This window comes from Echinops telfairi, unplaced genomic scaffold (assembly GCF_000313985.2).
Source record: "Echinops telfairi isolate 266 unplaced genomic scaffold, ASM31398v2 ScPeMD7_7409;HRSCAF=8447, whole genome shotgun sequence".
In the NCBI taxonomy this organism is placed as follows: domain Eukaryota; kingdom Metazoa; phylum Chordata; class Mammalia; order Afrosoricida; family Tenrecidae; genus Echinops; species Echinops telfairi.
In genome coordinates this window covers 17,637,077-17,662,777 of record NW_022111309.1, presented here as the reverse complement: position 1 = coordinate 17,662,777, position 25,701 = coordinate 17,637,077, and the positions used below count along the sequence as shown (strand labels likewise).

General features: G+C 41.0%; 1 protein-coding gene across 1 annotated transcript in view; it reads right to left on the bottom strand.

Annotated features, from left to right (window-relative positions):
* Positions 1 to 25,701, bottom strand: part of TICRR (TOPBP1 interacting checkpoint and replication regulator) — a 51,463-nt gene that overhangs the window by 22,256 nt on the left and 3,506 nt on the right. Inside the window, exons 2-13 of the mRNA XM_045296480.1 lie at positions 18,548 to 18,827; positions 17,255 to 17,490; positions 15,403 to 15,637; positions 10,229 to 10,355; positions 9,223 to 9,362; positions 8,198 to 8,416; positions 6,246 to 6,397; positions 4,164 to 4,264; positions 3,856 to 3,949; positions 3,693 to 3,772; positions 3,101 to 3,346; positions 2,539 to 2,635 (exon numbers count right to left, since the gene is read on the bottom strand). Of these exons, the coding sequence (XP_045152415.1) occupies positions 2,539 to 2,635; positions 3,101 to 3,346; positions 3,693 to 3,772; positions 3,856 to 3,949; positions 4,164 to 4,264; positions 6,246 to 6,397; positions 8,198 to 8,416; positions 9,223 to 9,362; positions 10,229 to 10,355; positions 15,403 to 15,637; positions 17,255 to 17,490; positions 18,548 to 18,827 (2,007 nt within the window). The remainder of the gene's footprint in view (positions 1 to 2,538; positions 2,636 to 3,100; positions 3,347 to 3,692; positions 3,773 to 3,855; positions 3,950 to 4,163; positions 4,265 to 6,245; positions 6,398 to 8,197; positions 8,417 to 9,222; positions 9,363 to 10,228; positions 10,356 to 15,402; positions 15,638 to 17,254; positions 17,491 to 18,547; positions 18,828 to 25,701) is intronic.

Here is a 25,701-nt window from a genome sequence, read left to right as displayed (position 1 = left end):
AAAAAGTTTTGGGACCCACTCACAAACTTTTATTAAACAAAAGCACCAAATGTGAAACTACCGTTTCTCTGCGTATCTTATATCTAGGTCTGTCTGAAGGCAGCGTTTCCAGCTTTCTAACCCTTCTCTAAAGAATTCTCTTGATCTATAAATTCTGTCAAGAGTAATTCTTGCACCTTGGGGACCTCAAATCACATTCCTCTTAAATATTCTTTTGAGATTTGGGAACAAAAAGATGTTTGAAGGGGCAACATCAAGGCTACAGAGTGGATAAGATATAGTTTCCTTATACAATTCCCTTACAGAATCTGTCGGTGCACTGTTATGCGTGGGTGTCCTCTAGCAATTTACCATGCTTTCCCTTACCAATGTGGCTTTCATTTTTCTGAAAAGTTCTTCATAAAAAGCCCCTGTGACCATCCTGTGTCCTTTGAGAAAAAAATCCATCAAGGGCACCCTTTTCAAATGCCCAATTGTCATAAGCTTCTGAGCCAACCTCTTTGTCTCCCATTTACCTGGCCCAGCAGTTACCTTTGGAAGCCACCGTCTTGAATGAACCTTTCTGAAGGCACTCTTAACGAGTACCATATATACTCTAGTATAAGCCGGCCCGAATATCAGCCAAGGCACCTAATTTTACAAAAAAAAAACCTGCATAAAAATGTGAAAACCTCGGCTTATACACAAGCATATGTGGTATATTACTGAAAGAACTTGTCTGTGGCCACCCCACTGCCTACAAACACATGTTTAAACTTGTTTTGCTGAGAAGAACCCATTCATATTCATTACAATATTTTTTGTTACTCTTGAATGCATACAGGGTTTAATTTTAACTAAAAGATGATTAACCTACTATATTTAGTCTGCAATTTTCTACATCATAGGCATCTTTCTTTGTTGATACCTAATTTTTAGGGGTTCTTTACTAATCCCATGTGCGTGCAGGAGAGGTGTACACACCCTTACACATATTGGCGTATACAGAAAAAGGTGTGTGAAGATACACAATATATAAACTGTTCTTAAGGATTACTTTAGAAAAGTGGGTGGAGTCACACTAGCTTTTAACTTTATATGTTTTCAACTTTTACATGATTTTTAATATCTTTTACAATTAAAGAACAAGGGAAAACCCATCAGTAGTAGAATTCTTTCCTTTGATGCAAGAGACCCGGATCAATTCCCAACAACTGCATCTCAGGTGCAGTCACCATCTGTCTGGATACTTGCATGTTGCTGCTGTGCTGCTTAACACGTTTCAGCGCAACCAGGGCGACGTTTGGACTACGGTGGCTTAAGAAGAGAGGTGCTGAAAATCTACTTTTAAAAAGCAGCCAATGCAAACCCTATAGTGTTAACTGTAATTATACTGATTCTTCAAAGCACTCTGATTTAGTCTCAACACCTAGTCTTTTATATTAAACAACTGTCACATATCTGTGGTACAACTAATTTTGACATGAGAAAACATTGCTTTTTAATAAAAATTGAGTTGGCCAGTCTATAAGAAAAGGTCCGTAGAGTAGTACAAGAAAGGGCAGTAAGTCATTGTAAACCTGGTGAGAAAGGAGGTGAAACAATGACTATCTACTTTTGGATTCACTCTCGCCATTCAGGATTAAGGTCTGTGTCTTATTTACTGTTAAAGTCTATTAAAGAGAACATAACTAACTCTAAAAGAAATCCCACCTTCAAGTCCAAAGGACAGCCATAGGTACCTAGAAATAGAGCAAACCACTCCCCCCACTTCATTTTAACTTCTCAAATATTACTGTGACTATCTCAGGAGCCCTGGTAGTGCAGTGGTCATGGGTTGGGCTGTGATCTGCTGTGGTGGGCAGTTCGAAACCACCAGCAGCTTTGCGGGAGAAAGACTGGGCTTTTTACTCCCATAAACAGTTACAGACGCAGGGGTGGCGGTGGTGTTCGGCATTAACTTGATGGCAGCGAGGGAGTGAGTGAGTGAATTACTGCCTCAGAAGAATTGCGATTATTGATTTGGGCAGTTAAAAAGTGTGAAAGCATTCTTAGTTTCTCTTCTTTCCTTAGCAAGGCATTAATTCCGCTTAGTAAATAGCTTCCAGTTGGGAATTCTTTGGTAACCAACAAAACTTTCAAATTCTTATAAATAGAAAAGCAACGACTCCCCAATTTTTAGACAGTCTTTTCGTTGTTCAAGCACACATTCTGCAAAGTGCTTTTCAGTGTACAACCAAAGTCCTGCTACGTTTATACATTCTAACTTCAGTGACCTCTTTGCCTATGCTAATTACTTTTCTGAATTTTTCGATCTACCTTAACAAGTGGAAAGTCATTTGATCATTCCACCTCTTATTTACTTGCTGTTTTAGTTAATTCCTTAATAAGTTTGTATTTCTGTATTTCTTGGATCACAATTTTACACGCATGAAAATGTTTACTTTTACTTCTGCACCTTTAAATATCCACTTCCTAAAAGTGGAGACACTCCCCCCTTTCACTCTCTTGTGCCACCTTGAGCCAGAATGAATAACTTCAGGGCGAGAGAGAACTCACGTTTTTTGCAGCTCTCTTGGACACTTTCGGGACTTCAATCTGTCGAAGATTCTGTGAGCCTTCTGCGATGCTTTTATGTCGGATTAATGCATTTTTTCTTTTCAAAGCAGAAAAAGACAAATTTAGATAGATGTTATAAATAGTTAAATTAGAATGGAACTGAGTTCTTAAAAAAAAAAGAAAAGAAAAAGCTGGTTGACCTAGATTTATAGCCCTTCTTGCTTCCCTCATCCGAGACCTTCAAGAAACTGCTATCAATTCAACTAGCTATGAATAGTGGAAAGCACCAAGGAAAATTCAAAACTAAGCAGAAACCCTAAGCTTACTTCATAAAAGGCTCCCACAGTTCCTGACCGTCAAGAAGGGCTATAAAATAATAGTGCACGTTCCCTGTGTGATATAGAGTGCCAGACGGGCACTGGTTCACTTAGAATTCTTGCCTTGGGCTTCAGACACACAGGCAACTATCACGCGATAAATGATAAGGACAAGGACCAATGGACCATGGTCAACGATGTTCTTTGGCAGTTCTGGAACTAACAGCAGTTCCTCTGGTGCCTACCTTCTCTTCTTGGCTGACCTGGTGCGAAGCTCCTCCAGTTGGTTGGAATCAGCTCCTCCAGTTGGTGGCACTGACTGACGAGTGCTCGGTAAACGAGGCACAGAACGTCCTGGTGACTTGCTCTCCTGTGTCATGGAGTCATCACTGAAAAAGTCTGAAGGAAGGGCACTCGCCAGCTTCTGAGGAATCTGAAACCCAAGGCTGTCGTAAAGAGCGCCCAGTGTCGTTGGGACAGAGTCGGTATACCTGTGAAACAAAACGGTTAAATGTAACACCGAAAGTCATCTTTCCCCCTCTACTCCCTCCCTCCGGAGCCCTGGTGGCCTGGTGGGTTGCACACTGAGGTGCTAACTGCAGGCTCTTGGTTTGAACTCACCAGCCTTGGGAGAAAGAGTTACAGTGTCCGAAACCCAGAGGACTGTTCTACTCTGTCTGGCAGGGTTCCTTTGGGTGGGTTAGGTGTGGGACCTCCCCCACCTCCTCCTGCCCTCACCTAGCAGAAGAGCATCCTTGTGATTCCAGAATCACAAGTGCCAGTGGCATAAGTATGTAGCTCTTGGTAACATAATTTTAACGTAACCCTCAAACTTACAATCCCAAAATTTCCTCCAGAAACGCTGCTAGGTAGGCGGAATCCTCAGTTAAAGACACTATGCGCAACAAACCTGCCACCTGCAGGAGAGGACAGAGAATTACCACAGGCCCTTCTGCAGGGAAGCTAGAAGCATTGAACTCTCACTAAGCTGTAGACTTGCCTCCTCCACTATTTGTTCCATATCATCGGCACTTTCTTGAATTAGAGGGCACTGTAGACACAGCTCCAAACGAAGAAATACTTGAAGCTGGCACCTTTAGAGAAAGAAACACTTGGTCATATCTATACTCACCCATAAATGAACAGCTCTTTTCTCAACATAAGAAATCACCAAAAGAGAAATGCCTTGGGCGCCTACAAATTCCCAAACATCTTTCAAGCAATTGGCAGTCTACTTTAAATTGATAAATGCAAATGTTGGAGTTTTGTTTTATAGCAATGGTTTAAAATTTTTAAAAAGTTACTTACTCCCTGACTTTGACTTCCTTATTCAGTATCTTTCCTAGATTCTGCCGAAGACCTTTACTGGTTTTTAAGAGGTTATCTTTTATTTGCTTCAAGCAGTTCATCTAAAATATAAAAAATTATTAATTCCATCGGAGACTATTAAGTTACGATATTATTATAAGATTATTACTTAAATACATTATTTTTAGGATCCTTCATGGTGTAGTAATTGCACCTTGGACTGTTAACCACGAGGTCAGTAGTTTGAATCCACCAGCTGCTCCTCGGGAGAGAATTGGCTTTCTACTCCTGTTAAGGGTTCCCATTTTGGAAACCCCAGGGGGCAGTTCTACTCTGTCCTATAGGGTAGTTATGAGTTAGAATTGGCAGTGAGTTTGTTATTTTTTAATCATTATTTTTAAGGAGCCCCAGTGGCACAACATTGGTAGTTGAGACTCAACTGGCTGCTCTGTAGGAGAAAGGCGTTAAGATGTGCTGTTGTGAAAACAGAGCCCAAAAAGCCCAGAGGGGACAGTTCAACTCCCTCAGTTGCTTGGCCCCAGAATAATGTGGCAGCACTTGACACTAACTACAACATAGTCTTTCATTTCTTTTAAAAGCTAATACTCTCTTTTGGTAAGTGAATACTCTCACAAATTTGCCCCTTCTTTCATTTGGATGAAAAATAGTGAAATCAGTATTCTGCTCTTAAAAGGGCCTGAAAACGACAATGTTCTGGTTGTGGAAGTACTGCCATTATCCTACTGAGAGAAAAGATCATGTTGGCCATCTTTGGTTGTCTCTGTTGGGGTAAAATGATTCGTCATCAGGCACACTTCTGAGAAAAATACCAACAAATACACAAAAAGGTGCCCTGGTGGCATAACGGGTTCTTTGTTGGGCTGCCAACCTCAACTTCAGTTAGCCATAAGGTTAGGGTTAATAGTTTGTACGTTCCCATCAAGATTTATAGCCTTGGAAATCCTGCAGCGTCGCAATGTGTCAGAATCAACTCAACGACAGTGGATTTGCTTTTGTATTCTTTAAAAAGAACATGATAAATAAGTACTTGAGAACTAATGGCAAAAGTGAGTAATTAAACAAATATAAAAACTACTATTTATTATAAAGGAGAGCTCTGGTGGTATAGTGGTTACAAATTGGCTGTGATCTGCATGGTCGTCAGTTCAAAACCATCAGCAGCTCCTCTGGAGAAAGAATGGGATTTCTACTCCCAGAAAGAGTTAGTCTCAGAATCCCACTGGGGGCCGTGATGAGTCAGCATTTGCTCCATAGCAGTGAATAAATGATTCATTATAGAAGAGTCCAGATTTTAAATTAATAAAATCACATGTCCTAAAACAGAGGCTCACAATACCCTGTGCATAAGGATCATCTTAAAAGTTTTTCAGAAGTACAGATACTCAGAGCCCAACCCCCTAGAAAACGATACCGCCCTCTGGTGGCAGGGAACAATCCAAACCACCACCACCAAGTCATTTCCAACTTGTAGCAACGCTATAGAGCAGGGGAGAACTGCCCCTATAAGTTTCTGAGACTGTTAACTCTTACCGAGAGCAGAAAGCCCTTTCTCCCTCAGAACTGCGGGTGGTTTTGAACTTCTGACCTTGTGGACCACAGCCTAGCATGTACCACACCACCAAGGCTCCAGAGGGCTGCAAAAGCAAACCCTTACTCTTCATCCTGGATTATACAGACTATAGTACACAAGCTTTTAAGTGCCAGGGGTGCATGGAGTAATTTTTTCTCCTGAAGGGGGGTAGTAAGTCAAATAAGTTTGGAAATCTATGGGCTACAAGAAGGTCAGTAATTAGCATTTTAAAAAAAGTTCTAGGTGATCCTAAAATGTAGCCAGGGTAAAAGCCACTGGTTTAATACTTACAGTTAGCATCCAGCTCAAACAAGGAGACACTTTCATTACAAGAGAAGGATATGTAATTATCCTCTCTCCTCGATGTCCGCCTCACTTCTTCTGAACTATGTCCTGCACAATAGACCTTTCCCAAGATATATAAACCAAGCCCAGCAACAACCAACCACCCGTCACATCTACCACAAGCAACAGCATCCCAACGCCCTTACTTCTAATTCCTTGGTGCCTTGGGATTTTAAGAATGCTTTAAATGTTGAGATCAGGTTCTGAGCACATGAATACAACGGAATTTCTCCAGTGGCCACAGTCTTTTGGTAATTTTCATGTATGTAAGATAGTAGCTCTTCCTCAGTTTTAAAATCTGCAGGGGGGTGGGGTGTGGGGTAACAAGAAAGTCAAATCCAGCATAAGTTCTCATTATGGTTAAAGCAAGTAGCTGTCAACTTGGGGAGATGTTGGTGTCTAGGGAACTTCTGGCAATGTCTTGATTATCATGACTTTTGGCATCTAGTAGGGAGAGGCCAAGGCTACTACTAAGCATCCTACATCACACAGGAAAGTCCCCGATAACATTTACCCGTGTCCAAACATCAACAGTGCCCGGTTGAGAAACCATGGTTGCAAAGACGGTGGTCATTGGTTCAAATTACTAGAACAACGTGGCAGTCGGCTTCAGTCCTAATTACAGTCTTGGAAACCCAAGGGGGTCAACCCTGCTGTTCTATAGGCTACCATGAGTCAACAGGAACGGGTTTGGTCTGGGGCATGTTATGGGCATTAGAAAATACTTTGGAGTATTAATGAAAATAGAAAATAGCAATTTTGCATTATTCAGCTAAATCTATATTTAAGGAGAAATTTAGAGACTTAAATGACGATTTGGGGAAAGAAGAAAAATGAAAAACTAATTAGACTAGCATCCAACACAGTAAGTATAACAGTTTAACAATAACAACAACAAAAGAAGTGTAACAAAAGAGTAAATCCAAACACTAAAAGAAGGTAGCAATAAAGGGCCAAAATGAATTAAACAGAAGTCAGAGAAAAATTCAGATTAACAGAAGCAAAAGGTTTGTTTAAAAAGTCAAATACAATTCAGAAACCTATATTGCAAGACTGAGCAATTTTTAAGAGCGAAAACAAATAAATAATAATAGAACTGAAAACGATAGAGTAGAAATTTAAAATACTATTAGGAATTAAGATTAAGGTTCCTTTTCTTCAGACGGGTTATGTGGTTGTTCCAGCACCATTTCTTGTTCCACTGGCTTACTGTGGCACCTCTGTCAAAAATCTATTTGCTATTGTTTTCCCGGTATGTTTCTGGACAGGATGGAAATGACATTAGTACCATATTGTCTGCTGCCTCTTGAATGTATCACTCAGGTTCTCACCTTCCTTTACTAGCACATTAAAGATTTTCTGTCTCACTCAAAGTGACTAGCATCTATGGACCTAGAGTTTTATTTTCGGGGGGGGGGGGGCGGGGGAGGGGAATTTTTATGGCAGCAGAAAACTTTCATTCTAGAATTTCCAAAAGAATTCCTGAGTAATATTATGTAATTATTGCCTGAAGTTCATAACCCAGTGTCACAGTCATCCCAGAGAACTGGCACTGGCACTGTTGAGTTACAAATGTATCCTGACAATAAGAAACATACCCTACTTCAACTTATTTTTAAAAAGAAGAGGAAAATAAAAGCTACTAAACTAACAACAACAAAAACGCTATTGAACTAAACTCAGCTGTCCAACCTGGAAAGACCTCGATAACCTAGCCTTGGTTAACTCATGGATATTTTCCTACTCTTATCCCCTCCCATATGTACAACTTCTTTAACTGCTAGTCCTGTGACCATGGTCCTTCTTCATTGTGACTTTACTTATGTTAATCCCCACCAGAAACATCCTTTTTGCAAACTTGGCGCATTCTTCAGAGTCTAGGTATTGTCTCCACTGGTTAACCTGAAGCCTCCTCAGCCTGGTCCTGATTCAGACTGACTTCCCCTTTCCCCCTAGATGAGCATGTATATTGTTTTAGACTCTTGACTCTCCCGTGGCATTCGGTCCATCTTTGCGGCAGGATCATAAACCTAAGAATAAGTCAAAGCCTTATTATTTACTGTATTCGCCATAGCATGCTTATATAATGGAGGAATACCTTTAGCTTTAGAACTTCTTAATGTTCTTCCTTTGTCTTCCGACTTTTCTGCTGTCCTTCCGCCAGCTGTCTTTTGGATCCCTTTCTCCTGAGCTCCATCTGGACTGCCATCTGGCTGCAACTTCTGAGCCTTCACGTTGAGCCTTGCAACATTCAACATCTTTAAGGACCGGCACATGGTATTCATCTTCTGTCTGACCGGAGTACGTGGAAGCCCCCCTAGAGAAAGGACAGTATGGGAAAAAAAGGAAGGTAGCTTTCATGCCTATGTAATCAAGAACTACTGTAACACAGATTCCTGTGGAATTGAACACTAAAACCATATCCCTTTGAACTGATCTGAATTAGGTAGGTCTTACATCTCTTTCTACCCATAGTGCTTCTAATTGAAGTTTAGAAATTACACATCTTAATGTAATGAGATTTTTCTTCTTCTTGTCTTTAAAGAGATGATTTTTCTTTTAAATAAAAGAGATGATTTGATGTAAGGCAAATTCAGGAAAGATGTATTTTGATGTTACCTAAGGGCCACAGGATTGTCATGAAACTCTTTTGAAACATAATGTAGCAATCTGGACCAGAGTCACTTTTTTCATACTGGTTAACACAGTAACCTGTTCCAGGAAACTTGTCTTAAGGAAATCACTCATGAAAGACTGTATGTATTGATGCACTTTGTGCTATTACTTATAATATAAAATTTTAAAATAAATGTGTAACCTTAGGAAATAATAAACCGTGTCAAGCAAAAAGGCTGATAATAAGGTAGGGCAGCAGATAAATATTTACAAGCAACTACAAAGCCATATTTAAATTTCTATTGAAGTGAAAATGAAAATGGCTTATTCATTAAGAAGGTAGGATAATAGGTGATTTCTTATCAATGTTGTGGCAACCTATTTTCAACTTTGAAATTTGAGAATTTCTCCTTCTCTATTCAGTTTCCATTTCAGGGCAATGCACATGGTTGAAATTTAAACGCTGATAAAAAGACTGCCGCAAGCAGCAGCCATTCTGAGTCATACGTTTTCTCCTGCTGTCGCCCTGACCAACGGCTGCAGACTCTTCACGAGATTTTCTCTGGTAGAACTCGGAGAGACAACATGTCACTTCATGTTCAGTTTTGCAGGACTCGTCCTTCTGAGCGGAGGCAGCTTGAAGTAACCTGTGAACAAAGCAAGATGTGTCCTATGAAGCCAAATTCTGATTTCCCTGCTTTGCTTTTCTAAGTCAATCAAAGTGTCCTCACAAGATGCCTTTCAAAATATATGTTCTCGGGAGACCACCCTCTTTGTAACACTCACCAAAGGACTGAGCAGACGATGCAAATGTGAAGTGTGATTGCTGGCTTACTCAGAGGGTAAAGAAGGTACACGGTCCTCTTGTGTGGTAGGAGCATGGACCGAGGGGCTTGGAACCCCACTGTGGGGATGGCTCAGCCCTTCTCCAATACCACATGCCCCTGACTACAACTTGATGACACATCTTGAGAGCCAATGGTGGAAAGTGTATCTGTCTGGTTTTTAGCTCTTTATTCATGGCCAAGAGCACATATATACTTTATCTTTTTCTTTAATGGTTGTAGATAGCATATAGGAATACTATTGACTTTTAAATCCATCAACACTGCTGAATTTTCTTATCAGTTAAATCATGTATATAATCTTTTGTTATGATTGTCTTCATAGGAAAGCCCTCCTCAAATACTTCCTAATATCTAATTTCTTTTTCTTGTCTCATTATACTATGTAAGACCTCAATATAAAAATGTATTAAAACAGTATGTATGAAATGGTTAAAAGTAAACGTTTAAAAGCAAAAAACAATATAAAAAAGGGATTAAAACAATAATGCATAAAATGTTTAAAAGCAACAGTGGTTGGTACCCAGGAATTTTTTTTGAATGATTCATTTTTGTAAATAGTATTTAATATGTTTTACTGTAGTTAGAGAGTATGGTTTGTTAAGAAAGGCAGATAACTGAGAATTGATTGTAATAACTAATGTGCAGACATTAAAAAAAAGCATTACCAGAATGATTCCATTAAATTCGAACTGGCACCATTGAGGTTAGAGAAAGGAAACCACTTCTCCACCACAGCTGCACTCCAGGGAGCAGTGCAGCCAAGCTCTTGCTGGGTCCATTCTGGTACAGGAGCTACAGGGAACAAAGGGTCAAGGGGCGTGGGAGCTTTAAAACCAAATGAGAGCATCCTGTGCATCTGTTCCTCCCCTGCAGTGCTTTCCTCCAAAGCATACACAAAGAGGCACCATGAACAATTTATCTGCACGACAAACTCCAAACCCTATGTGGTTTATGAGAAATTCTATTCCAGAAATTTAAAGTCTTCGTTCTTGTTATTGGCAACATATCCCATCATCTTACTTCTGATATCATACAAATAAGTTGTTTTCTTATGTACCCCTTAAAAGTAGCTTTAATATAAGAATATATAGTATGTATTATAACTGATCCAAGAGACATAAAGAATTATGACAATATAATGAACTGTCATGTGACAAATTGGCTCACCTAAATGAGATGGATAAATTCTTAAAAGCATACAACCTACCCAAACTGACTCAAGAGGTACTAGAAAGTATACACAGACTAATAACAAGCTGAGATCAAAAACTCTCCAACCCCCCAAAAAAGTCCTGGACCAGATGGCTTCACCTGGGAATGATACCAAACATTTATAGAACTGCCACTAATACTATTTAAACACTTCCAAAAGACAAAGAAGGAAAGAACTTGTCCTAATTTATTCTACAAGGCAAACATAACCCTGATCCCCAAGCTAAAGAAACCACAAGAAGAGGTCACAATCTCTTACGAACACAGATTTAAAATTCCGCAACAAAACCCTAGCGAAGAGTCCAACAGCACAGTAGAAGAGCAATACGCTGTGACCAAGTGGCATTATTCTAGGAATGCAGGATGAGTCCACATCAAAGTAACAGCAACAGAACAAAGGAAAAGCACTGCATGATCCTCTCCATGGAATCAGAAAACACATTAGATGAAATCCAATGTCCTTTCTGAGGAAAACCCTAAAGATGACTGGAATAGGAGGGAAAGCCCTCAACATAATTCAGAGTATAGATGAAAAAGCAACACCAACATTATAGTTAGTGGAGAAACACAGAATATTCCCCTTAAAATCAGGAACAAGGCAGTAGTGTTCATTCTTCTGTTCAATATCGTATTAGAAGTTCTAGCCAGAGCAATAAAAGAATAAAAAGCTATCATCTTTATTCATGGATATAATCCAATAGACAGAAAATCCTAGGGTCTACAAAAAAGATTTAGAACTAATAGAATTGAGCAAAGTTGCATGGTACAAGGGCAGCAAATGGAAATCAGCTGGGTTTCTAAATACCTGCAGTGATAAATCTGAAAGGGAAATTAGAAAATTAGAAAAGGAAGAGGTTCGAATCTTTGGGTCCATTTCTAAGAACACCCATGAAACTGTGCAGGCCATCAAAGGTACGCATATTTGGAAAGCCACCAAGTATTTGCAAGATGTCACTTTGCAGAAGCAGTGTGTGCCTTTCCAACGTTACAACGGTGAAGTGGGTGTGTGTGTCCAGGCCAAACAGTGGGGTTGGAGGCCCCCAAAGAGTGAATTTTTGCTGCATATGGTTAAAAATGCAGCGAGTAATGCTGAACTTAAGGGTTTAGATGTGGTTCTCTGGTCATTGAGCACATTCAGGTGAACAATGTCCCCAAGATGTGCCACCGGACTTACAGAGCTCATGGTCGGATCAATGCATACATGAGCTCCCCCTGCCACACTGAAATGATCCGGACTGAACGGGAACAAAGTGTTCCTAAACCAGAAAAGGAGGTTGCACAAAAGAAAAGGATCGCCTATAAGAAACCAAAGAAACAAAAACTTGTGGCTTACGAATAAATTACGCTTAAAATAAAAGCTAATAAAAGTAAAAAACAACTAGGAAATGACCCAGCAATTCAACTCGTTGGCATACACGCCCAGGACTAGAAAGCAGAGACTTGGAGAACTGTAAACCACTGCTCAGCACAGCACCAGTCACAAGAGCCCGAAGGAAGCAACAATCTAAATGGCCATCAACAGTTGAATGGATCAACAGATTGTAGTACTATATACACCAGAGTACTGCTCAGCCAGGGGAAACGAAGTCTTGAACAAACGTACTGCAATATGGATGGAACGGAGTGAAATAAGCCAATTACAAGAGGACAAATATTATATGACTTCATTTATCTACAGAGACCAAAGTTTTACTAATGGCTACCAGGGGCAGGAAAGAGAGAGGGCTAACAGTGTTGGAAAAGTGACAGATTAAGGGTAGAGGTACAGAGTCGATCATTGCAATTGCTGTCAATAAGCTATGCACATGGTTTCATGGGACATCCCAGGTATGTGGCCTAATTAAGGTGACCAGACGTCCCGATTTTTTGAAAGAATGCACAAGCTAGGGAATACGGTTTTCGGCTGCCGTGTGGCTATTTTGCCAGGATATGAGTTTTATCAATGGTGTCCTGCTTTACCAATGTTAAAATCTGGTCACCTTAGCCTAACACCATGTTTAGTGCTTCTGTTCTATTTTTTACTTCATTGTGTAATGTCTGACATCTTCATGGTCAACTAAGTCACAATTCATTTGGGACAACAGGAGGAGAGTCAGGAATAAGAGGACGAAGTAAATGTGTAGCTAATGTCTGCACGAACAACTGCCCCTTTTACCATGACAGCAGGACTGAAATGATGTCTGGCTACCAATGCGGACTGAAGCCTTTTAATCAGAGGATTCTAGTCAAAACGGGCAAAGAATAACAGAATTTCAAATATACCAAGATTCTAGACTTCCAGGACCCATGAAGGTGAGGTGAGCCTCCGAAACTATTAAGCCAAAAATACCTTCTGAATTCTTAAAGCCAAATAATAGTCTAGCTGAACTAGTAAAAGAAAAAGTTAACACAAACAATTGAATCTTAAAGGGCAGAGAACGTGTGTTAATGGGGGAGGATTAATTCAGAAAAGGGTGAGAACAACTGGTCAACTTAAAGATGTGCTCCCTGTCACAAAATTGTACATGTAAAAACATGTTGAACTGGTGCATAATGGCAACAGAACTAAACTGAACAAGAATAACACAATAGTATAGCAGCATAAAACGGCAGAATTTATTGGGCCACTAACCGCAAGGCCAGCAGTTCGAAACTGCCAGTCCAGTCCCTCTGTGGAAGAAAGACGAAGTCTTGGAAACCCAGGAAGTTCTACCCTACCCTATAGGGTCATTGTGAGTTGGACTCTATTTGATGGTAATGAGTTTAGAGGCTGGTTACACCAAGCGGTTAGACTTGAGATCGTAAGACTTGGCATTGTGCTATGGGGTATACGTGTACTCGCAGAACAAGTCAGATTATGGGAACAACAGTAATAGAAATTTCAGTAAACTCAGGGACCCTGAGGCCCACCCAAGACTCCACATAGGAAGTGATATAAGTTTGGCTAGTCTATGAAAAGAAAGAAGCCAAGTTCAGCAAAGCTCAAGAAAGTTTGAACCTAGACAAGGATGGACATGCATTAGAAAAGGAAAATTCCAACGATGAAACATAAAACTTTCCTCTAGTTCTTAAATGCCCCCCCACCCCCGCCCCCACTATCATGATCTCAATTCTACCTTACAAATCTGGCTAGACCAGAGGATGTACATTGGTACATATAGGAACTGGAAACACAGGGAATCCAGGATAGATGATCCCTTCAGGACCAGTGGTGAGAGTGGCGATGCCTGGAGGGTGGAGGGAATGTGGGGTGGAAAGGAGGAACCGATTACAAGAATCTATGTATAACCTCCTCCCTGGGGGATGGACAGCAAAGAAGAGGGCGGGAGGAGACGTTGGACAGTGTAACATATGACAAAGTAATAATTTATGAATTATGAAGGGTTCATGAGGTAGGGGGAGTAAGGAGGAAGGGGGAAAATGAGGAGCCGATATTAAGGGCTCAAGTAGAAGGCAAATATTTTGAGAATGATGATGGCAACAAATGTACAAATGTGCTTGACAAAATGGACGTACATATGGATTGTGATAAGAATTTTATGAGCTCCCAATAAAATGATTTAAAAAAAGAAAGAAAAGGAAAATTCAAATCTGTTCTACTAAAACAAGTGATAGGAAAATAAAACAATAAAACAAGTGATAAGGAAGTGGTAAGACTGCACCCTGTCCAAGTTTGTGAGGCCCAGAAAAAGAAGGCAGTTCCATTGTATTCCAGCTCTCACAGCTTTGGTGTGCTTAAGTCTTCAAAAACCATTCTGAGACGATAAAATTCTAGATCCCCTTAGATTAAGGTGACCAGATTTTAACATTGGTAAAGCGGGACAAAAGCGGGACACGATTGAGAAAACTCATATCCTGGCGAAATAGCCACATGGCAGCCAAAAACCGTATACCCTAGCTTGTCGTGCATTCTTTCCAAAAATCGGGACTTCTTAAAAACACCACGGGACACAGGAAAAATTGTTAAAAATCGGGACTGTCCCGCCAGAAGTGGGACGTCTGGTCACCTTACCTTAGTTCTCTCACGTTTGGGCAAGTTTAACAGGAGACTGTGGAGGACAGCATGCTTGGTAGCGGGTTCACAAAAAAGAGAAAGACTCAACCAGATGAATTAACACTGTGGTCACAATGAGTTCAACCAGCAACAATGGTGAGGCTGGTACAGGACTAGGCAGCATTTTGCCCTGCTCTACTTGGGTCATGAATCGTGATTCTACATGCAATTGACCTCGCTTCCGACCAGTCTCCTCTTTGTTCCTTTGTCAGCCACACAGGCTGCCTTGCTCAACCTCAAACACTGCAGACACTTATCAAAGGGTTGATTTGCCCATTAGTAGCCAAGCATTTCGATTGCTGTGCCACTAATACTCCTTTTATTCAGTCTTTACTAAATTCATTTAAAACCAGGGTTCACCTTCCAACTTTGACTTTAAACTGGTTTTACAAAGTCTTACGCCTCCTCCTCAAAAGTGCTTCAGATTCTCGCTAAGTAATGATTTAATTGGCCTGGAGTATTACAGTTTGCTTTTATCTGTTTTACAAAGTACTGAGATTCTACTAAGTAGTACATGGCGGGGAGAAGTTCTGGTGCTGGAGAAAACTGTAAACTGCTACCCACGATACGATAGCTATTACTTCAGAAGCTTACCAGGAACAGCAGGCTCTTCAAGCGGATTATGAATCTGCTTCATTACATCATTTTCGATATAAGACAAAAGGGAAGTTGTATCCTGGGAGCTCTCTGCCATACCCCTTTGGAGATAATGTCTTTGAAATTCAGCATCTTCCGAGAGGAGGACAGTGAGAACTGCGGCACTGGCGGAGAGCGGGGAAATAACCCCGGTGACAGGGGGCCAACCTTCACCAGGATCCACACTGGCCACCTATGTAAGAAACCCTCATTAGTTGAAAATGTTGTTGTCAATAATGCCCAATGCAGAAAGTAGCCAAGGAAAAGACAGAAGGATCCTTTTCCTAACGATGGCTGACATAAAAGGAGAACTTGATGGTTCTCAGGGATAGGAGTTACCAATAAGGAACATACAAGGTTACCAGGAATATTGACTGAGCCCTTGTTACATGCTTGTTTAAACTCCCTGAACGCTCATGACTTTTAAAAAAAAAAAACTTTTATTGGGGGCTCTTACATCTCTTAACACAATCCATACATTCATCCAGTGTCAAGCACATTTGCATATATGCCGCCAACATAATTTTCAAAGCATTCTCTTCCCACTTGAGCCCCTCATATCAGCTCCCTATTTCTTCCCCCTCCCTCCCCCGTTCATGACTCTTATCACCCACATTTTACAGAGAAGGAATTGAGCTTAATAAGTATAGTATCCTGTTTTAGATGACCCAGATGGTAAGGAGCAAGGACCAAGAGCACCTGCTGCCCAAGTATAGGCGCTCTCTCTCTCTCTCTCTTAACCAGGAAGCAGTACAACCACCAAGTGATTTAACCAAGATTACAGAGTGGGCAGCAGAGGTCAGACCCTCCCTCATCTGGATCTCTGACTCCCCAGCCGGAGTGCTTCACAGTGGGATCCAGGGTACAGACGCAAACTGAGATTACAGAGGCAAGAAACAAACCAAGGTACGGAATTAGCTGGCAGATTAAAAGGAATCACCATGTTTATCTTTAGGTCAGCTCTGTGTACGTATGTGTTCTTTTCCAAAGGGCATTTTCTAAGTTTATGCAAAGCTTCAACACTACTCTAATTTTACAATGCTGTAGCGTTTTCTTAAATGGAGTATATTACAAAAGTAGTACAGCTATCACAGAACATTTAAAAAACAAGCAGTCACCAATAACTCCACCACCCTAACATAACCACTCCACATGGCCCACTTCCCTTTTTCTTAGGTGAATGTAATTTAATAATTTCTATTCAGAGCACAATCCATTTTATGAATAGTTTCCTCACTAATAAGTCATTTTTGGTCACAATACAATATAGATAACATCATTTGCACCACCCCCTACCCAAATCATCAGCTCCACTGAGACTGCATTATGGAGGGCTGTTATGAATTGACTTACGTCCCTCAAAATGTGTTGAATTCCTAACCCCTGTTCCTGTAGATGTGATGTTTGGAGACAGGGTTCTACTTTTGTTATGTCAATGCAGTAGGTCACAACCAGCAGATAGTGGATCACTAACCCAAATCCCTTCTGAGGTATGAAAGGCCAGAACAGAGACACAGACACACAGGGGAAGACGGATGACACGTGAGTCTGCGACAAGCAAAAGGATGCCCAGGATCACTCATGAGCAGACACCAGGTCCTAAGAGAAAGGTTCACAGAAGGAATCAACATAGCCGAGGCCCTGTGAGAAAATAAATGTTCTTTAAAGTCAATCATTTGTGAGATTTCTGTTAGAGCAGTACTAGGAAAATAAGACCAGGGATTTCTTGGAATTTACAAATCAAATCCCCTCATTTCACGTCACTAGTAACCACTAGACAGAAATAACTTACCACCTGGAGGCTACCTACCAAATGCAACTCTTCAGCAGTCAGCCTACTTGTCAGCTGCTGAAACAACTTGTGGTTTGATCTGTCTTGCTCAGGACTCCGGAGCATCCAGCTATCAGTGCCCAAAGTGCCACTCACTGGGAGCGTCCAGTGGGCAGCCGTGCCCTTTAGAACAATCCTGACAGGCTTCTGAAAATGGTTCTGATTCATGGTCAAGGGCTCAAGGGTGACTGTGCATGCTTCTTGAATCTCTTTGCCTGTTAGATCAAAGTATTCAAATTGTAATGTAAGAAAACTGCTGTAATCTGGTCAGCATCATAACATAAAAGCTTCCACGGACACTGGTCAGAATGTACCTCGGGTTTACCACATGAACCTCCAGATGCTACCTAAGAACCATCAGTGCCTCATACTATATGAATCAAAAAGTAGATTAATGACAAGAAGCAAAATAATAATAGTAATAATAATAATAAAATTGTCAGTTGAGGTACTATCATAGTTCATGTCAGACCTTATAGTGCTTCTTTAAGAAGAGCTGTATACAAAAGGATTTATAAAGGTACACCTTGATACTACAACTTAATAATTATGACTTAGAAATAAGTATCCAGGTAATAGTTCTTTGCTATAAAATATAAGACATCATTAAAAAAAAACAAAAACAAAAACAAAGACATCATTTCTTAAATCCATAAACCACAGTGCATATCTTATGAAGAAGTTAAGTTCTAACATCATGTGTATAATGGAAATTACCTAAATAAAATTACTCTTGAAAATTTCTTAACGTGTACATGATGTGCTAGTTTTTATTTTACATCTCTATATGGTATTACTTCTCTATGAAAAGATAATATATTCAGAAATGGGGTTCACCCATAGAGTAAATTATAAATCAACAAATTTATCAAGATTCTAACGTGCTGATCTTATAACTTGCATCATTTTTGGCTTCTGTAGATAAATTTATTGTCCTAGTCAAATCATTGCTTCCCTAATGCCTTCAGTTATTAGGAACTACAAGGAAGGCAAGGAAATATTATACCCATCTGCTTGAGTATCTGAACATATGTCATTCTTCTTTAAGAATAAGTGGGGAAACTCTTCAAAATCACTGACATTTTCTATTTATACCTGCAGCCGGCAATATTCAATTCTTTCCTATGGTACATCTTTTAATTCTTCTAATGGTATGCATTATTTGAGTGTTTAAAGTGGCTGGAAATGCTACAGACGTTAAAAGCACAGGCCTGCCTTGAAGAAACTAATGTTAATAAAACCAGACAATCCTTGCAGTTATTATTTGCTTACCTTTAACAGGGAGAAATAATGTTCCTTCTACCCATGGAAATGATGCTTCATATTCACGAGCATTGTAAAGCAAGCAGTTCAAAGTGGAATCAGTTGGTAAAGCTGAAATCCACGAAGAGCGGTGAGGTGGACTTGATCGCTTTCTCTCCCTGCTGAGCAGCGTTTGCCCATCTTCGGGGATATCTTGGCTGAACATTTCAGATGGCAAGACTGTACCCCCCACATGGTGGAGAAGCTCACATACTGTCTGGAACCCAACATGGTCTGGGGATTCCCACAACTAAAACATAAATCACCAAGAACTTTAGGTTAAGGCAAATTAGATAATTCACAAATAAAAGATAATCAGGAGGGTATAGTTGATACTTGTATAAAATGATCAAATTATACAATTGAAGGATTTGTTGAACCACACACAAGTAAGGACCAGTATCCAGTTGATTGCACACTCCAAGAATATAATTACTGCCTTCAAGAAAGCATCCCGGGCATTTTCTATCAAGGAATAAAATCGATGCAAATCACTAAGTATAAATCATAAAATGTTAGCAGTAGGAGGGTTACCATGAAAGCATTATGCATTATAAACAACTGCCTTGTGGAGAGGTCTGGGGGGCTGGGCCCAGTCCCAAATACTAAGTGGATGCCTGCCTCTCCCCCGAGAAGAAGTTATTTCAAAGGATGGCACTAAATCCGCAGCTCCGGGAGAAGGATATATCTGACCAGAGCACACAGGAGCTGATGACCGGGGAGGAGGAGAGACTGGAGCATATCCTGGCCCACCAGGCCTTGAGGACGATGACCCTAACTAGAGCAGCCAGTCCACAGACAGGACCACATGGCCAGCCCCACTATGAGACATGATGCCCCTCACTGACCCATGGCCCTGCGGGGGACAACACCAGAGACACAGTTTGGGAATTGCACCTGATCTGACGCCGCCACACTGAGGCATAGCACTCGGGGAGGGCAGCAGAACAGCAGGGGAGGGGAGCAGCAAGATCCCCAGGGAATGATGAGGGTGGACTTTGGGGACAGGGCGTGGTGCCCCAACAGGCTGGACTGGAAAACACTCTTAAAGGCCAGCGATCCTTGAACTAACTACAAGCTTTTCTTTTTTGGTATGTTATAATTTGTTCTTTGTCAGTGGTTTGATGTTGTTGCTGTTTTGTTGTACATTGTTGCTTGGTTTTGCTCTGTCTTGTTTTTGTGCATGTTGTTGTCTCTGCAGGTCTGTCTGGATAGGACAGGCTGAATGAGCAATCTGGAGGAGAAAACAATGGGACTGACAGTTCCGGGGGGACGTGGGAGAGGGGGAAGTGGAGGGAAGGGAAGAGGTGTTAACAAACCCAGGGACAAGGGAACAACAAGCGATCCAAATTGGTGGGGAGGTGGGTGTGGGAGACCTGGTAGGGCAGGATCAAGGGGAACATAACAAAGAGGAAGTGCTGAAACCCTGGTGGGGACTGAGCATGATAGTGGGACAGGAGGAAAATCAAGGGAAATAGAGGAAAGAGCTGGGAGGCAAAGGGCATTTATAGAGGTCTAGATAAAGACATGTACATATGCACATATATTTATATGAGGATGGGGAAATAGATCTATGTGCCTGTATTTATAGGTTTAGTATTAAAGTAGCAGAAGGACATTGGGCCTCCACTCAAGTACTCCCTCAATGCAAGAAGACTTTCTTCTATTAAATTGGCATTCTATGATGCTCACCTTCCCGACACAACCCCTGAAGACAAAGCAGGTGCATAAGCAAATGTGGTGAAGAAAGCTGATGGTGCCCAGCTATCAAAAGATACAACGCCTGGGGTCTTAAAAGCTTGAAGGTAAAACAAGCGGCCATCTAGCTCAGAAGCAACAAAGCCCACATGGAACAACCTATCAGCCTGTGTGATCACGAGGTGTCGAACTGATCGCTGAAGACAAATGGGTGCATAAGCAAATGTGGCAAAGAAATCTGATGGTGTCCGGCTATCAAAAAGTATAGCGTCTGGGGTCTTAAAGGCTTGAAGGTAATCAAGCGGCCATCAAGCTCAGAAGCAACAAAGCCCACATGGAAGAAGCACACCAGCCTATGCAACCACGAGGTGCCGAAGGGATCAGGTATAAGGCATCATCAGAACAAAAAATCTTACCATAGTGAATGATGGGGGGAGTGCGGAATGGAGACCCAAAGCCCATTAGTAGGCCACTGGAGATCCCCTTGCAGAGGGGTCTCGGGGAGGAGACGAGCCAGTCAGGGTGCGATGTAGCAACGATGAAAAATACAACTTTCCTCTAGTTCCTAAATGTTTCCTCCCGCTCCCACTATCATGACACAAATTCTACCTTGCAAGTCTGGCTAGACCAGAGGATGTACACTGGTACAGATAGGAACTGGAAATACATGGAATCCAGGGCGGACGATCCCTACAGGACCAGTGGAGTGAGTGGCAATACTGGAAAGGTAGAGGGAGAGTGGGTTGGAAAGAGGGAACCAATTACAAGGAACTATATGTGACCCCCTCCCTGGGGGCTGGACAACCGAAAAGTGGGTGAAGGGAGACGTCGGACAGGGCAAGATATGACAAAATAACAATTTATAAATTATCAAGGGCTCATGAGGGAAGGGGCAACGGGGAGGGAGGGGAAAAATGAGGACCTAATGCCTGGGGCTTAAGTGGAGAGGAAATGTTTTGAGAATGATGCGGGCAATGAATGTATAAATGCGCTTTATACAATTGATGTATGTATGGAATGTGATAAGAGCTGTATGAGCCCCTATTAAAATGATTTAAGACAAAAACAAAAACAAGAAACAACTGCCTTCCACACGAGGGCACGACGGACAGCACAGTATCATGGGAGGGAGGCAAGAACACCTCCCCTCCACGGTGATCTCCCTGTGATGTGTCCCTCCACATGTCTGCTATGGGGACTACACTGGTCTTCTCCCTTCTATCCTCACACTTTCATTGCCCCTTCATCTTTTGTCTAACATCTTGCAGGGGTCTACATACGCTGTGTTCTGTCTCCACATTGTCCTAAATTCCCAATCACTGATTTAACTGTCATGAATGAAATGATGTAATCACCACCCAAGTGACCAAGCCATGGGTTATAAGGGAGGGGTCTAAGGCAACATCCTTACTTAGGTCCTGGCCCTGATCTGAAGTAAGGGAAATTTCCTTGGAGATCAGCGTCTCATTCTAAAAAAATAGCCAGGAGTGGAGCATGTCCCTTGGACCTGGGATCCCGGCTATGAGAACTTTTGGGGGGTGGGGTCGAACAACCTTTTCACAGGGGTCACCCCATTTATAACAGTCAAAATGACAGTTATGAAGTAGCAATGAAAATAATTTTATGATGCCAGGGGCTTAAGTGGAGAGCAAATGTTTTGAGAATGATGAAGGCAATGAATGCACAAATGTGCTTTACACAATTGATGTATGTATGGATTGTGATAAGAGTTGTATGAGTCCCTAATAAAATGATTAAAAAAAAGAAAAGAAAAGAATTTTATGGTTGGTGGGTGGGTGGTGGTCACAACATGAGGAACTGTATGAAAGGGTCGTGGCATTAGGAAGGTTGAGAACCAAGACACATGTCAAACTCAGGGCCCACAGGTGTTGAAAGGAGACAAAGAGCTCACAGAGAGTCTTCCTCTAGAGCCTGAACTTTGATTTCAGACTCCTAGCCTCCTTGACTGTGAGCAAATAAATTTAAGGCCATTCATGATATTTCACTTTGGAATCTAGCTTTCTTGCTGGAAAGCCATTCCTCACTCCTCTCTACCTTCTTTCAACAAATTCTTATTGAGCAACCTCTATGTATGATGAACTAGTAAGAAATGGTCCCTGACTCCCAGGGTAAGGAGGGAGTGGGAGTGCATAAAACAGCAACACAATGAAGCATTTATCAGAGCACATAAGATAACATTATGGGAACATAAAGGAGGAGCACCTATCCTAGAATAGCTTCATGCTCGTTTGCAGAATCTGCAGGTGAGTTAACATTTTTAAACTACAAATTGCTATGCAAATATGAGGGGTTAGAACTAGAAGGGTCTTCAAAGTCATTTAAGTCATCCCCAAGCATTCAAGTTCGGAGAACTGTTCAAGATGATAGTAAGGCAATGACAGATCAATCCAATACAGGGCTATCTTTTAAACTATGATCGTGACTCTTTCATAGATTGCAAAATTAACTGAGTGATTCAAGATCAGCATTAAAAATAATAATAACAAGAAAAGAACAGACCTGTCATGACAATGTAACACTGTCACTACTCAGGTATCAGTGTCTGCTGATGGATACTTGAGCAAAGGCAAGAGAGTTCAGCTGTCTTAAATCCTGACTAGGATTTTATACCAAAAAATAAACAAAAACTAGCTGTTGTAATGATTTTCAGCTAGAAGATGAGCCAGGTTGTGGGGTGGGGATTGCTTATCACGTGAGAGGTAAAACCTTAAGAATTGAAAAGGGAATGTTTTGATTGGAAAGTGATATGTGGAACAGAGCTGATATCAAGGAATTCAAGGAATTAAATGCTTTGAAACTGATTGTGGAAGCAATTGTACAAACTGCTTGATGAGACTGAACTATGGCATGACATGACATATAGATTAGCACCTAATAAAATGATTTGGGGAAAAAAAGTGAGATGTGGGCGTAAGGGTGGCTGAGTGATTTGAACTGTTGAATGCAGAACTGCTAGTCTGATGTACACCACCCCATTCACAATAAAAAATCCATTAAAAGTTATATGCACGTATGGTTTGAAAAAACCCGAGTATACAGAAGATGGCTACATTCATTTTTCCATTTTATGCATCTGATAGAGTAATTGGTATACCAACCATGGTAGTATCTTCAAATTTGGAGATTTATAAATGTCCACTAAGCTGAGAGGTGGCACCACATCTGTTTGGTTCACTAAGGGTGTCTAGCCAGGACCCATACCAGGTCTGCATTAAATATATGTTGCATACGTAATTTAGCCCTAATCTAAGAACAATTAGTTCCTATGACATAGCCCTGCTTGATGTTCACCCCATGAAGAGATCACTGAAGACATGGGTGCAATAGCAGAGTGTGAAGACATGGGATGGTGCCTACTTACCAGAAAGAATAGCATCTGGGGTCTTTTTTAAAAAAATCATTTCACTGGGGGCTCATATAACTCTTATCACAATACATACATACATTTGATTGTGTCAAGCACATTTGTACATTTGTTGCCCTCATCATTCTCAAAACATCTGCTTTCTAGTTGAGCACTACATCTGAGGTCTTAAAGGGTTGTTTTCAAATAAACAACCATCTAAGTGAGGTGTCAACTAAGTCCACCACACTAAAGAAGTATACCAGCTGTGTGATCCAAAGATTGTAAATACTATAATCCACATCTATAGGAGGGAATGGCATCAGGTCCACACATGCATGAAGCCTCTGGTGAATCCCCTCCAGTGAGGCAGAGAGCATTCATTGCAAAGTCCATTATGCCAGAAGTAATTAGGCCAAATGTACTATCTTATCATTTGATCTATCTTTTGATCCATTTTAAAGCTGTTTGTTTTTTAATAAATGTAGATCCCCTCTGATCCTGGAGCAGGGATGTGAATAGCCTTGCTAATGTGCAGAGCGCATTGAAGAGGGTTGCTGTAGATGCAGTTGGGTTAAAATTTAGCACCCTATCATTTGAGCTCCCTTATGATTCATTTAAATTTGTTCTAGTTTTTACTATTTTCTGCTTTTCTATCGAGATTTTTATCTGTTTTGCTTTCTCGTTCTTGTTAGTTTTTGTTTGTTAATGTTTTTCTGTATAAGAAATCCAGAATAGGGAAAAAAAAATCCAGGATAGGTAAATCTACAGAGACAGTAACTGAATTGGTGGTTACACGTTGGGCTGCAATCCGCAAGCTTGTTACAACCACCAGGCACTCTGAGGGAGACAGATGGGGCTTTCTACTCCTGTAAAGAGTTAGTTTCAGAAACACAGGGGCAGTTCCACTCTATCCTATAGCATCACCATGAGTCAGAATTGACTCGCTGGCAGTGAGTTTGGTTTTTGGTTTGGTGGAGCAATGGCAGGGAAGGTTGAGGGGAAATGGGGAGCTAATAATGATGAGTACAAGAATGAAGAAAATGTTCTAAAACGGATTGTGGTAATGACTATACAATTCTTCTTGATGTGACTGAACTATTGAATTGTATGATATGAGAATTCTATGCCAATAAAACTATTGGGGGAATATATATATATATATATACACATATATAGTATATATCATAAATCAAAGACATAAAAACTCCCCATGTCTAAGGGTCTCTTGATCTCTATCCTCTATCTTGCAAATATTTCATGTGTTTGGATCCCTGGACCTGTGAGACTCCTCCTTCCGTTTCCAGACAGTGAATTATGCAAGGCAAGACCTGTTCTTCCCCACTCCCTGTCCTGAGACCCTCCATAGACACAGGTAAGTCTTCCTGTTGCCCTCTGTAGCTGGTGGAGGCTTGTGAATAGAAAAAACGATAGCTCAGCACTAGGAAACAACCACCACCACCACCATTTTGGAAAAGTTTAAGATCATCTTATTGCCCTTTCCCGAGTGCACACAGCTGACTTAGCAAGGAAGACAGAGGGTCAGAAAAAACCCAATCTCTCAGAAGCAGAATGACAGCACCAAAAGGAATCTTTAAAGAGACCCAATCAACTTACTATTTTAATGCTATTCTGTGAGAAGACAAGAAAAGATTATCCATGCTCCATCTTCTCACCCTTACTCTAACAATTATTTCTAGCCCAAACTTAATATGTATGATTCCACAATGGAGACTTTGATGTGATTTGATACCAATTATCCTAAACTAAGCGCTTATAAGTGTTGCATTGTCTAATATTTGATTTGCTACACTAGAAAAAAAAAGTTCTCGTTGTTTTCTCCTCCAGATTGTTCATCCAGCCTGTCTTATTTAGGGAGATCTGTGGAGATAATAACATGCACAAAAACAAGACAGAGCAAAACCAAGCAACCATGTACAACAAAACAGCAACAACAACAAACCAATGACAAAGAACAAATTTTTCCAGGGGGACATGGTAGAGGAGGAGGTGGGGGGAAAGGAAGTGGTGTTAACAAACCCAGGGACAAGGGAACAACAAG